General features: G+C 28.1%; 1 protein-coding gene across 1 annotated transcript; it reads right to left on the reverse strand.

Annotated features, from left to right (window-relative positions):
• LOC109356375 (protein trichome birefringence-like 41) lies at positions 438-6,910 on the reverse strand. Its single transcript, XM_019599701.1, has 5 exons — positions 6,544-6,910; positions 3,906-4,077; positions 1,586-1,761; positions 1,151-1,309; positions 438-729 (listed from the first exon to the last, which is right to left on the reverse strand). Exons 1-5 carry the CDS (start codon positions 6,804-6,806, stop codon positions 438-440), a joined length of 1,062 nt encoding a protein of 353 aa, XP_019455246.1. The 5' UTR covers positions 6,807-6,910.

A 16,173-nucleotide genomic window follows, 5' to 3' on the forward strand; every position in this document is an offset into this window, starting at 1 on the left:
TAATTATATTTAGGCATTATATATTTAGTGTATTAGCTATTTACTTAACGGAATAATATAAGTTGTCTAATTTTGATAACCCATATGACTTCTATAAGTCGATGTAAGCTTACTGAGTAAATACTTACGTTGCCGATAGGAGATAATGTGAATACTATTTGTTAACACACTTGAAAATGGTTATGATCCCGATACACCATATCAGAAATCAATTTTCCCATCTCCCATATGAGAGAAAACATGTAGTTCCATGAATAACTTTAGAATTTGGTTGAGGAATATCATTATACTAGTATTTGAAAGACACATCAATGAAAGAACATGGATCTAAGTATATATCTATTTTCTTATTTTATTATGTGAAAATCATAAAATTCAAGATTCTTCAAAAAGAATCAGTAATTACCAATTATAAGGAAATTCTAACAATTCTTACATTATATAAGGTTGTAAAGTATTTCATTCCATGTATCTGGAACACCAGGGAGACACCAATGACTGCAGTCCGTTATGGTTGGTCCACCAAGTCCATAAATGGAAGGATGTCCATCTTTTCTTAGCAATGAGAGAGTTGTAATGTTAAGCAATGAAACTGGTTTTTTAATTGTATTTAATACACTGTTCAAAACAGACACCGCTCGTGGCAAACCACCTGGATATGATGATCCGACAACTGGTGTCGTCTCTCGGACACAACTATTTGCACATGGTTCATCCCATAAAGTTCCACTGAAACAAGTGTTCAAATAAAATATTAGTCATGCTAGAAAATTTACAAATTATTTTTGGCTCACTAATAAAATAGAGTTCTAAAACTAACATTAAACTTTGTCAAATTTCAATATAGAGAATATACTTCTATTTTTATCTATATCTATTCATAATAGGATTGCTGAATTTTATAAAGATAAGTTGCTAAGTTTATTTCGAATTGAGTTTTCAATAATAGAAATATAAACGAAGAGTGATGATGTTTTTATAACATTTTTCTTGCACCAAATTTATTTTATTCTTGAGATACTAAAATAAGACAAGCACACTTACCAAATTACATTTTCTTAATGAAATAGGTGTATAGCTAAAAAGAATAAAAAGATATAGCACAATGTAATCATTTTCCTAAAACAATGGTTTGTTTTTTGCTACTTACTTGTAGTGAGATGGGGAAATCCCTTGATAGAAGACCTTTACTTTTGAAGGGTCAATGTTGGCATCTACCCATGAAGCCCATGTCCTAAGTGCTTTTTCAAAAGCTTTCATCCTATTCATGTCTTTCATAATTTGGTTTCCTTCTTGGATATAATCCCATCTGAAAAATCCATTCACCATAAACACAAAAAATTACAAGAATAGTTGTGGGTTATTAAATGGATAAATATATATTAACAAGATGTTGGTGTAGTTCTGTAAGACTTTGCTACATTCTATGATGACCAAAAGGTCAGAGGTTCGATTTTTCAGAGCAATACTTGTTTGGAAAAACAGTCACGTACCCCAAAATAAATTAGTTCATTACCCAAAAAAATTACGAGATATAATTAATAGTACAAAAAAAATAGAAAAAAATATATGTTATTGAATTTACGGTTGAGTGGGTCCTCTACGAGACCACCAATGCCATGTGTTAAATATAAGCATATCAATCCCTATCCATAGCTTGCTTCCTTTTATAGAATCAAGCTCCAAGACCCTCCCAATATCTTTCTTGACAATATCTACTAGGTACACGTTCCTGTCTAGCATCACCTTGACATTATAGTCCTGCAAATTATTAAAAACATAACCTGATATATTTTATAGACTGTAATATCTATGTATGGATAGTATAAAAATTTATATATAATTGGTGTATTATCTATCATTCATTTCTCATGATTAAAAATAAATAATAGATGATACAATGACAATATAAAAAACTCTTACGTTATTAATACATATATTTTTTCCTGAAAGAAATAGTTGAATTTAAGTTTATTGTAACAGGTAAGTTATATCCAAACTATACCATTAGATTGGTTATTGTAGAAAATAAGTTTTTTAATATTTTGATGTTTTTTATAACCTTTTGCACTAATAGAATATTATAATTAAATCCTATAAGTTAGGTAAAGGTTTCAAGCTAGCTAGTAGAATATATTAGCCGATAAGTTAGGTGAATGGTCGGTGGTAAACTTACAAGTTAGAAGTTAACGGTTGCACATATACTATCTCACAATTAGTATTACTTTATGTGATATGACTTTGTGATTGGTCAGAAAAATACTTTAAAATTAAATTTTAATTCAAATATATATTTTCAATTAACCACAAAGTCATGACACATAGTATGACACTCATTATGGGACAACATATATACTCTCGAAGTTAATGTGCTATCTGCTAAGTCAAATAGGTATTAAATGTGAATGGTGATCATTTGTCGCAAATTGTATCCCCCACCAACCAATTATAATGTGTTATACAATTAAATAAAAAATAATAAAAACAGAATTATGTTAGTTAATATAATTTGATTGAACATTGATAGAAAGAGACAATTTTTTAGACATGTAATCTCACTTCATTAATTGCAGTCTTATTAAACTCTCTAATCATCAATGACTACCTCATGATATAAGGTTAATATTCATTGTACAAGTGGGTTAATGGTTTGACAAGATTACTAGGATTATATTAAAAGCTTTAAAAAAAATTATAATAGAAGGAAACATTATTTAATAAAATATATTTTAAATTTAAAAATATTATCATACCTAATTAACAAGCTAATAAAGAAGGTTTCACTATAATAAAATGTGACTAATAACTAATAAGTTAAAAACATCATAAAACAACCTACGTTTTATGCTTTAATTATGATAAAACCATACAAATAAATTCAAATTTAATTAAATAGTTAGGATTATACTATAACACATAAACTAATAAATGATAAACATAACTATAAAAAAAGAAGTTAAAAATGCTTAATTTTTTCATCCTCAAACAATGTTATTTTGGATGTTTTAAAAAATATTTTTTTATTGACTCGACTGGTCCAACCATTCTGGTCACTAGTTTTAGGTTTAAACTGTCCGAATCGAACTTCATCATCTCGATTTTAATATAAAACTGAGTAGATGAAAGACTCAAACCAATCAAATGCATGATTAACGACTAAACTAGTTAGCTTGGCCGATCTAAACAAATTTTTATAACATTGATTAAATTAAATAAGATTGTAATTTGCTAATTGATGATGTTATAAATTACACACATATATGTATTGATGGTATTACCAAAATACCCTCACAATATTGGGCAATGCTTAGAGAAATACATTCACAAAATGACAAGAGAAAAGTTTTGGTATGATAGAAAAAAAGATGATGACTATTAATGAAAATTCAGGCCTTTAGATTCTAAAAGCTTCAATCCTAGACAAGAGAATGAGAATGAGAAAGAGAAAGAGAAAGAGAAAGAGAAAGAGAAAGGAGTGGGGATTACAAGTTGATGAGGACCAATTAAGTGTGAAAATGGAAGCCAATCAGCCAATTGTCTATTCCTTAAGAAAGGATTAAAAACAATCTTTTAAATCTGATGCACATCTATTTGTTTCATAAATTGTGTCACTGTACATATCATTAATTGTGATTGATTAAAAAAATAATTAATAACATTTTTCAACCAATCATATGTTTATGATACTTGCAGTAACACAATTTATAGGACAATAAATGTAATCCTCATGTTACCTACAGCTGTTTTCTGAAATGAAAATGAACCTTTTTCCTTATCTTTAATACATTAGCCAGATAAAATAATGATGATGAACATGACTAAAAAAAGGTTGAAGGAAAATAAACATAAATCATCATAGGATAGTTAATTAATATATTTATAATAAAGAGTATAGTAATTCCTACCGTAAAGGTAAATATAGAAACATCTCCAACTCTATCCAAAGTGTAATTGGATTTGGGTACTGATGAGTGAAGCATACAAGTCAGAGACTGCCATTGATTTCGGCTAAGTGAATCTCCCACAAACATTATGCTCTTCCCTCTCACCCTCTCCAGAAAATCTTGCCCATTAAACCTGAAATTATTAATTAAATGTGAAAAAAAATGAAACTATACACACATATATTATTGTCATAGTACTTCACTTCCCAGTTCATGTTGTTTTGTTTTATATTAAGAGAATAAAGTATATCCCTTTACTAGGAGCTATGTTATTTCTTTCAATTAGTAAAATTATGAATGTGTTATATTTTTTTAATTTTTAGAAACATTTTTATAAAAAATGATTAAATAAGATACATATAGTGATTTTACTGAGGGAAAGATATAACTTATTTGCTGGTATGATACTTTATTCCATTTTATTAGTTATATGGAGAAAGAAAAAAAGTTTCATAATTCTACATTTTAATTTTAATATTGTATAAATATATTATTACAAGAATCCAATATTCCACCTTTAACATTTGTCACTTTGAGTTTTAAAATATATTTTTGGGATGTATTTATATGTAAAAATAAAAAGTTAATAAATAATAAGGATTTAACGAAAATAATACAAATAAAGGAGGAATGATATATTAATAATGTAAAAAAGCTTTACATTAATGGTGCATATATTTTAAACTCGAATAATAAAGATAAAATCACGTAAAAAAGAGAACATTATCTCGTGTTTTAGTTTTAAGAAATCAAACATAAAATAATGTCCATAAAAAACGATGTGTTGATATATTAAATTTATTACTTAATTTCCCAATTTTTTTCTTTCATTCTTCTTTTGAAGAGTATCATTAAAATACTCCTGGAATTTAAAAATATATTAAATTATAATAATTCAAATAATGAAACTCATAATAAGGATAGTGGAAGAGAGTTGTTGACAAATTATTTGGAAAGGGAAAAATAGAACCTATGATAATGAAACCTAGATCCATAATTATAAATATGGTAGCATATCAATTAGTTCATCTATAATACTAACCAAAATGGATTGTATAGTCTAAAAATGGATTGCATGTAGAAATATATAAAATGATATATTAAAGATTTAAAACTTGAACCTTACAGTTTTTTTGTTACATGGTTGGCTATTGAAATAATTAGGTCATACGTTGTAAAAAATATTGGTTATAAGATATTTATATTCCTATAAATAGTTTTTCACTCACAAGAATAAGATTATGCGTATCTATCTTCCTCAGACCTTATTGTTAGTGTAAAGAGATTTATTTTTTTATAAATTTTATAATCATTATATTATATATAACATAATCGATAATTTAGTTAGTGAAATATAGTTAAACTACCTTATCAATGCACTTTAGTTTCTAAAAATGCACTTTAGTTTGTAAAATCTGAAATGTACTTTTTCCTAAACCGCTGCTAAAGTGCTTTAGTGTCTCATATACGTGAACCTGCATTTGCCAACCCGATCCAAAATATTTGGTACCTCTATTTCTTAGCTAATGTATTTTGAGAGAAAAAAAAGTATAAGAGTTTTATATTTTGTCATTTCAATTATTATTTATTTTTCAAAAAAATTAATACAATTGAATACTTAATAATGTAGTATTTATACATTGCATAAATCTTTACATTAAAAGTGTATATCTTTTTTATATTTTAAATATATTTCTCGATTATTTTACGGGCGTGATGATAGAATCATATTCATAAAGATCGCATGTCATCATCTAAGCTATCTTTCATATAACAATGAAAAATAAAGTTTCAATAGAAAATTTATAGAAAGAAATCACATCCTTTAATAGTTTTATTATGTTCAATTAAAAATTATAAAATGTTCATATATTTATATTAAAGAGTTATCAAATATGATCAATATTTATAGAATCAAATTTTAAATATTTCTTGTGGCAAAACAATAAACACAAGCACAAAATAGATAAAAGAACATCTATATATTTAAGTATATTATAGTAACATATACAATATTTCTGTGAGAAACAGTGGTAATATTTGATTTATGTAAGTAAATGTAAATATCAAATATTATATAATTGATAATAGAATATATAGTATGAACTACAATCTTAAGTATTTTGTAAATATGTTATAAAAATAACATAATAAGTGTAGTCCCCAAAACAACAATTGACATTTTGGTAATGTGCAAAATAACTTACTTTGCTCTATGAATATAAAAAGTCTCACAAAAGTGTTGCTAACTAGGGATGAGGATCACCCAGTCCAGTAACTAGGTTAAGTTATCATTCTAATATCCTAATTGCAGTGATTTCAACATCACAAACAAATCGTGATCATAATTTGAAATCAAAAATCAAAATCTCTCATATAACATTAATATTTGATTTGTCTAAGTAAAACCGAATCTCAAATATTATATATATTTTTAGACAAAAAATATGCACCGAAAAAGTATAAGTTATATATTGTATAAATCTATACGTTGTTGTTGTTGGTGTATAGATATTATATGCAAGTAAATCATTACAAAATGTGTCTCATAAAAAAAGGTAAAATGAGTAGTGAAGGGAATTATGAAGAGTGTACCAACCTGAGTAACTTGCAGCCAAGTGGCTGCCACCTATAGTGAGTGTATATCAGATCCGGGCGCCCATTCCCTTGGCACCTAAACTCCCTCTCTATGAATGGACACGTCTCAGGCCAATAAAGTGGGTAGGAGGCATCCTTAACCCATTCACCAGCAAATAAATCACATTCACTCGAATCCGAACTTGAACCCGAACCCATCCAGAATAAGAGATGAATAAGAAAAAAATTATTAATATAACTGAAGAAGAAATTGTGTATACCCATTTTTTCAATCTCTCTCTAAGAGATGGAGAGAAAAAAAGAGTTGATATATGGTACTGTGGAAAGGACTAAAGAAGAGGAAGTTTTGTTTGTCTCTCTTGTGAGTCTCTTTGTATTTCACGGCATTTAAGCACCAAAGTTCTCTTCGCATTTATATAAGGTGTAGCTGCATGTATTTATGCTAGGTCAAACACAAAGCCCAGTTATATATATATATATAAACTACCAGCTGTTGGATAAAAGGATTAGAATTTTCTCCATTAATAGAGAGAGAAGTACATCAAAAAATAAAGGAAAGAAGTAATACGATGTGACATTTTTATCCATTAAAATATAACAATATGACATTTATCTCCTTAAAATTAAATATAAAATCAATATGTTCTCTCTTTAGTAATGAAAATAAGACTGATTCTAGATAATATAGATAAATTGTCCTCAACTTTATTTTCAATTATTCATAATCTAGTCAAAATATTACAGGTTAAAAAATTAAATAGTACGAAACATGCATCTTAGTTTTTGTTAGATAACAAATTTTTATTGAAATAGTGCATGATAAGACATGGTTTTGAGGCAGATATCTAAGAGTAGAGAACTTCTCCATGAAGAGGGAAATACCCTTTTATTCTTAGTTTTAAGATAAAATATGTATAAATGTTATTTTATCTTACTTTTTGCATTATTCTATGCTACACTTATCTTTCTATTAACGGAGAGAATCTCTATTCAATATTGAAGAGAAATATTATTGTTAATTTTGTTTCTTATTTCTATTTATTTAAGATCCTTAATATCCTTTTAGTTATTATGGCATAATAAAAAAATAATTAATGTCATATGTTAAACGTAACAATAATGTTAATGCTTATTAATTATTTGGTTACAAATTCAAATATTTGAAATTATGACTGTATATTTACCTTCCATGTAACTCCACTAAGTAGAAAATTTAATGCTTACTAATTATGAGGTTATTTTTTCGTTATTTTTGTATTTTGTTTTTATAACTATGAGGTTATTTGATTCCCATGAATGGAAACAGAAATCGATGGTTGTTGCTACATTGTAGGATCTATTTCTTTCATATAAGTTATAACTCTGAGTTAAGGGAAAAAATAAGGAAAGGATTGCAACCTAAGAGATAGGTGTTAATTCACTAATTATTCATAAATAGTAGGGTGACAAATGCATGAATTTAAATGCTAATGGATGGATGAAAAGTTATATATATAAATTCATTTAAATTACATTTTAAGTTATTCAATCTATCAATATTCAATGGATTCCATTCCATCCAATTTATCCATGACTCTTAGTTTTTATAGTATTAAATTAACAATCTTTTGATATTATTTTCAATTGAGCAGACATAATTGAATCCCCTACTCCATAATGAATGATTTGTTGCAATGTGCCAATGTTAAGAGTGAAGAAGTAAAATAGAAATAAGTCATATGAAATCATAGAACAATCATTGAACTAAAAATCCAAGATTTAGAAAATTGTGATAGGGTAAGATTCAGAAAAAATAATAATACTAGAATTGTTACAAAAAAGAATTGTTGAATATTTTTTGGATGAGACATTTCTTTATATGGAATATCAATTTTATGGTCGAGACATTTTTTGCTAGAATCGTTACTAAGCTTTGAAAAAACATTTTAAAACATTAAATGGTTTAGACATTTCATTAAATTTAATTATGCTATCAATTTACACGATTAAGTGCAATTCTTTCCCTTAAAAAATGTTCAATTATTTCTATCCCTTCTATTGTAACGTTATCATTTTACATGATTGAGTGCAATTCTTTCCCTTAAAAACGTATCAATTATTTATTTCCTTTTTTATGTATTTATTTTTTATAATTCAAAATTATTTGATTCTAAAATAAGATTAATTTCAAAATACACATCGTTACTATTTGATTCTAAAATAACTCATAACTCAAAGAACTCAAAATTGAATAGGCACAATTGAGAATTTAAAATACACATCAAATTCAAATGCAAACAATTGTATTTATTGAACTTAGTTTACTATAATTCCTGCCAAAATAAAATATATTTATTAGTCGTCATTACGAAATTAAATGTTTATTTCATTTCATTTTTTATTCTGACCAAATTGTTATCTTATTAGCAATAATGTTATAACTTATTATTATTTGATTTTAAAATAAGATTAATTTAAAATTATAAATTATTATTATTTGATTTTAAAATAACCCCGAATGCAAATAATTGAGAACTGAATGCACACATTTGGGAATTCAAGTTTCAATATACACATCAAATTCAAATGCAAACAACTTAAAAACATTATCAATTATTTTTTTCCTTGTTTAATGTAATGTTATCAATTTACACAATTGAGTGCAATTTCCCTTAAAAATGTTATCAATTATTTATTTCCCTTTAGACTGTTTTGTGTTTTTTTTGTAACTCATTATTATTTGATTTGTACAATAAGACCAATTTCAAAATAAACAACATAAACATCCAATTTTGTCTGAATTATATTCAAAAATAAAATAACTTTAAATATAATTTTATCACAAAAATATATTTTTTAGATGTCATAAAATTAATTTTATCTTTGAATCATACCCATCAAATAGATTTGATAGGAGATTTCATGTCTTTGTCTGTGTAGGAATCCAGATCCCTTCTTGAAAGGTCTTGAAGCTCTAAAAGCATCAAAGGATCACAATCTTGTATTTGAGGATTCTGACATGCTCAAGTTTGATCCTAACGCTCATCAAAGTTGTGGCTGCAACCCTTAATCCTCTAGATTATAAGAAGACTCTTGGCTACTTAAAGAGGTCATGCTTCAATTGGGCTTGAATACTTTCATGTCAAAATTATGTTCACCATGAGATGGCCACTAAGACGCTAGTGTTTTTTTTGTGTAGATAAAACTAGCGATATACCGGTATACCTTTACATTTGCATGAATCATTTTTGTTGTTGTTTATGCATAATGCATAAATAATGTACACATATTTTATCAGATCTCATTGCTATTAGATCATCTACCTTCAAACTCTCATACCCTATTTTTTAGGATTTCTTTCTTACTCATTCAGTTTGAAAAATAAGAAATAATACGTAAAATAGTAAAGAGATGAAAATAATCTATGCATAAGGAAATCTTCTAATCAAATTTCACCACTAATCTTAATCTTAGTTATTATCATTATTATCCTAATCAAATTTCATTACCTTATCTCTTTTTTATTATTATATTCCTTAAAATTTAAATTATCTTATGTATTTTTGTATTAATTAAAAAAGACATATTATTTTATAACATGAGGAAAAGAAATGACTTTTGAAATTCAAATTTTATTTGATGAAAATAACTTCTTCTTTGGATAGCTATCACAAATATATGATGTCTAGTTTAGTCTTTTCATCAGCCACTTCAATTCATATATAGAAAATAATAGACGTGTAAATATTTTAATAGAAAATCAAATTTATTTGTTGTGAAAAAGAGAATAAAATTGAAGATTTTAATAAGAGATGTATAAATAGACATAAAACTAATCTGCATAGAATCAAACTGCACATGAAGAGATAAAATGATAAGAGTCGAGGAGATAAATAGATTAATAACAACAAATAAACAAATATAATATTGTAAATTGTAAGTAAATGTATATATTATATATACATATAAATGGAGATCGAGTACATACCATAGTTTTTGAGGGTTTGACTGTTGTTAATGATGAAATCCTTGAAAATTAGACACTAACGAAGATGATTATTGAAAGAACAAATCTACAAAATAATGAAATCAATCAGAACACATCTAGAAAATAAACAAATCAATGGAATAATAAACAACAAAAACCAAATAAAAAAAATAGACTACAAAATAATCAAAAAATCAATTAAAAGATCTAGAAGATAAGAACATATCTAAAAAAATAAGAAATGACTACATGTGTTTTTGTGATGATCACAAAGTAAATTCGATGAGTGAAACATTGAATTTTGGATATGAGAGAGAAGAAGAGTGAAATATGAAACAAAAGAGGATAGAGAAGAAGATGAAGATATGAAAGGATAATAGAGATGAAGAAGTAAATCATATTTAAAAATGGATTAAGTTTAAAATGTTTAACGTGATTGGCAAATCAATGATGATGATTAAAAAGAATAATAAATGTATAACATAAATCATTGATGAGAAAATCATTGATATTTAATGTGTTTGATAAACAAATCATGTATGATGATTAAAAGAAATGCATAAGGAATGTATAATTTTTTGATGGGAAACATTTCATTGAGATGACGACACATGTCCTAAGTGATGTGACTATGAGTTTTTTGTTAAATAGTGAATATATATTGGGAAATTTTGTTATAAAAAAGTTACTTGAGGGGAACTCAAAGTGCCTAAATCAAATTCATGGTTTTGGGGTAAATCGTCACATATGTTTGCTCAAATTTAAATTATTTCATTCTTTACTTGATTATTCAAAAAGTTTACTATTAATTCACTATATCAGATATCATAATAAACAACGGTCATTCAACAACGCAATTTTGAACGACGTTGTTGAAAATGAGGCGGAAAAACATCAACAACGCATAATAAAACAGGCGCTGTCGATTTGTGTAACTTCAACAGCACATTCTTGACAATGCGCTGTTGAACATCAGTAACGTTAGCGCTAACTTGAATGATTTATTTTAACAGTTCATTTGATAGAAAGCGCTATTAATGTAAATATATGCAACAATGTATATTTAAGGAAGCGATGACATAGTAACCACGCTTGCTTAATTACGCGATGTTGATGTTTTATGACTTTTTAAGCGTCCGAGAAATTAATGGTAGAGTACTAATGCGTCTCTTCGTTTGTTGAAATATTAATGGTTGAGTGATTATGCGTTTCTTGATTGTTGAAATATTAATAGTTGAATGGTTATGCGTTTCTTGGCTGTTGAAATATTAATGGTTGAGTAGTTATACGTCTCTTCGTTTGTTGAAATATTAATGGTTGCTTATCTATAAATATTATGGTTCACTCAATGTTCTATTTCATCAGTAAGCTAAGAGCCTAAGAGTGTGTGTTTCTATAAGAGTATGTTCATGAAGATATGAGGAAAAAAACACAAAGTAGTCAAAAAAGAGCAATACTGAAAGAGTGAAAAAGAGAAAAAACACCCAGATTTGTATAGAGGAGTCGAGGAAAAAATGACGTTTCAGAATCATGTCAAGGGGGTCTTTAACAACTTTTGATTTTACAAAAGGACCCAGATTTAAGAAGAAAGGTGACTATTATACAAGATTTGCGTGAGATGAATATTTAGTTGATTGATCTCTTTCATTTGCAATAGCAAGGAAATAAAAGGAAAAGAGAAATGAATTATTTAGTTCATTGAACTCTTTCAATTGAACCGAAATAAAAGGAAAAAATGGATCAATGAATTATTTTTCTTCATCAGTTGCATCAATTCTTTAAGTTTGTTGATTTCCTTCATGGCAAAAGGACGACCCAAATTTTAAAAGGAAATCAATGAACTGTTATACAAGATTTGTGTAGAGGAATCGAAGAAAAAATTGTGGACAAAATTATTTCCTCTTCTACCAAATCATTTAGTTCATTATATTCGTATGTACCAAGTCATTTAGTTCATTATAATGAATTTTGCCTCTATGAATGAATAATAAAACAATTATTTTGGATGTTAATTTCTGTTTTTTGTTAATTATTTGGATGGTTATTCTCTTTAATACTTTTTCACTGTTCCTTATTAATAAATACAATAAACAAATTATCAATACTTAATAAATACAAAAACAAATTAACAAAAAGTAATATTTAATATTTTATTCAGTTTCGTATTAATAAACACAATTATATAGTAATAATCTACTTTATGACAACTTTATATTAATTTAAGTAAATTCATGTTGTATAGATATTTTCTAGTTATGTAAAATGTTAGTTTAACAACGCATAACTACGAATACGCTGTTAATTTGGAAAATGAGTTCAGTTTAACAGCGCATAATTACGACTGCAATTAGATTCTATTCAACAACGCATAATTCATATAACATTGTCAATTAGATTCTATTTAACAACGCTACATCTCAGTAGTGTTGTTGATGTGTTAATGAAAATAAGTAGTAAACAACTGGATACGCAACAACATCACAATCCTTAATATTCTGTTGAAGTTGTTGATACAACAACGCTACGTTAAATATACGCTATGGAAGAGGTCGTGTTCATAAAATGAGTAGTGTACAGTTGGATACACAACAACAACGCAATCGTTAATATGCGCTATTGAAGATGTCAATACAACAACGCTACCGTTAATATGCGCTGTTGAAAATGTCAATACAACAACCCTATAGTTAATATGCGCTGTTGAAGAGGTCAATACAACAACCTATAGTTAATATGTGTTGTTAAATGTTTACTATAGTTTAAATATCTAAACATGAATTGTTTCCTCTATGATCTCAAACTTACTCGAAAAGAAATTCTCACACTCTCAACAAACCCCCATACTCTCATAAACTGAAAAAATTTCATCAATGGTTTCCCAAAGTGTTGACCATGTTTCTCACAATGGTGACGAAGTTTCACCGACTCCACAAGATCAACAAGTTGCTCAAAAATGACTTTCATGAAGAATATCATTTGGTCAAGAAGTAAGGATGTGAAGATAAAAGTTCAATGGAACTCTAAAGGCCAACCATTAAACTCGAAGGGTGGCAACACATTGGTAAGCTACATTGATGTTGTTCCTCGACAGAATTTGAAGCTAACATTCAACAAATGGGGTGATATAAATAATACTGTGAAGAAGCGTATTTGGAATGAAATAATAGTAAGTTTATTTTTTCAGTTTTTGTGTTTTTGTATTTTCATGCAATGTACGTATATGAGTTACGTTTTCATGTAATGTATGTATATGCATTTAATATATAATGTATATGTGTTTTTATTTCAGGCAACCTTTGATGTTGGTGAGGAGCATAAGAATTATATCCTTAAATCGGTTGGCAAGGCTCTCCGAAAATTCCAAACTGAGGCCGGAAAATTACTCAGAGATGTTAATTGCAATGTAAACATAAAACCTCCAACTAAATATGCAAATATTGTTGATGAAGAGGATTAGAAGACTTTTGTCATCCTACGCACACAAGATGAGTCTTTCTTGGTAAAATCATATTCTTTGTATTGACTTTTGTATATATGCTTTTGTATATGATTGTTGATATTAATTTTGTTTATTGTTTCAGAAATTAAGTAATGAAAACCGCAAGATGACATCCAAGCCTTTATATCCATTCCGAGCTTCTCGAGCGGGGTATAGAGGAATCGAGGAAAGAATTGTAAGTATTGTTATTTTGTGCATTATTGGTTATGATTTGTTATGTTTTGTATGCATATATATCTAATTACGTTAATATTAGTTATATTTTGTTAGTTGGAGAACAAAAGCGATACACCTATGACTCCACATGGAGTAGAACTCGATGTTCTATGGGTGGGTGCCCGTAAGAACAAGGATGATGTCATCGATAATGAGGAAGTTCAAGAAGCGGTAAGACGTGTTGTAAGTGCTCATATTTTTTTAATTATACTTAATTTTCATACTTTATTTATCAAAATGTGATTAATTAACATTATGTTTTTTTGGATTTGTCAGGTTGCCCTAAAAGAAAAGGAAGCAAACCTAGATAGTCGCATAATACTTGACAAGCCAATAAGACTGCCTATTCGAGGTGCAGGATTTGGGGTTAGCCAATGAACATTTGTACCTATCCAAAGCGTGCAACCAAAGCCTAAATGAGAGAGATTCAAAATCAACTAGATGGTCTCATGCAACCGTTCAACGAATTTGAGCAATCAATGAAGGCAGAGGAAGCTGAATGGCAACGACTAGCTAGTAATGCTGGCACTGTTTCTTCAACCGTCAATGAAATTTGTACTACACCTACACCTTATAACATTCTTATTCCGATTCCCATTCCTGGGGTAATTTAGTTAACTTATTTTAATTTAGTCGTTAACTAATTATATGTTTTAACTTACATACATGGAATCAGTTCTTGCAAACTTTTCCTAGATACCCCAACTAGCCGAGTAGTGGGTGTTGGGAAAGTGCACAAGTTGGCCAACGCTATGCTGCATAATGCACGTATCCTACACCACCATGTGAAGGTCTCGATTGACATTGCAATCGATGATAATATATTGCTGCCAATTCCTCTCGATCAAGATATCTTCACAGTTGGAGGGGCTATAGGCACTTTTGTGGTTTGGCCAGTTGACCTTGTTGAAGTAATTCCTCATAAGGTATGATTTTTCACATTATGTTCTTTCATATTATATATATATTGATCTATAATTGATATGTTTTTATTGAATATTTCAGGAAAATGTACATTCCACCCCAGTAGCACCCAAAAGTCTAAGGCATCTTCTGGAGATGTGAGCTCAAAGCCATCTACTGGGGATGTGAGCTCCAAGAAGACTACTAACTATTGTACTCAGCTGATGGAGCATGTAAAGAAGATGGGACATGATATGATAATTATATCAATTCCCAAGGAACTCTACGGGGATAATGTTGATGAATACGTTGGCATAAGTGAAGTCTGAGATGTATATAAACGTTATTGTATAGGTGCAAGTGATGTATGTATATATATGAGGTAAATTATGTTTTCATAACTTCTCACTTTTGCATAACATAACGGTGTGTTATAATTAACTGACATTTGTGTTATATATATTAGGTACTTGTATGAAAATTTTATTAATGTAAATAAGAAAAAATGTGATGTTCATATCCCCACACCTTACCACTTTGATGTCACACGAAAAAAATGAGATTGGGAATAAAGCGAATGAATAACAGATAATCTCATCCATCATAAAGAAGATGCAGATTTATTTCTTGCACCTTTTAATACCGGGTCAACATTTTGTAATTGTCTTTTATATTTCTTTCTTTAGTATGTTCGCTATGCTTAACATTTTCTAACCATGTACATATGTTTTGTTAGACAACATTAGGTTTTGGTTGCCATCAATCGGGTCAATGAAGAAATATACTACTTTGACTTATTGACACGTGGTGATATGTACAACTATGTCGCTATGAAAGAGATGTTTTCTAAGTAAGTGGACTACTCATTTAAACTTTTAGTTACACTTTCACTTTTCTAGTTGTTTATTAATTAAAATACATTTTCTATTGTTAAGTATGGTGAAAGTTTACAAATTGAATAATCGTGGTAGAAACAAGTTACCAAATCCCAATAAAATCAAGTGGACTCGTATACATGTATTGGCACAAGTCATTTCAAACAATTA

This window comes from Lupinus angustifolius, chromosome LG09 (assembly GCF_001865875.1).
Source record: "Lupinus angustifolius cultivar Tanjil chromosome LG09, LupAngTanjil_v1.0, whole genome shotgun sequence".
Classification (NCBI taxonomy): domain Eukaryota; kingdom Viridiplantae; phylum Streptophyta; class Magnoliopsida; order Fabales; family Fabaceae; genus Lupinus; species Lupinus angustifolius.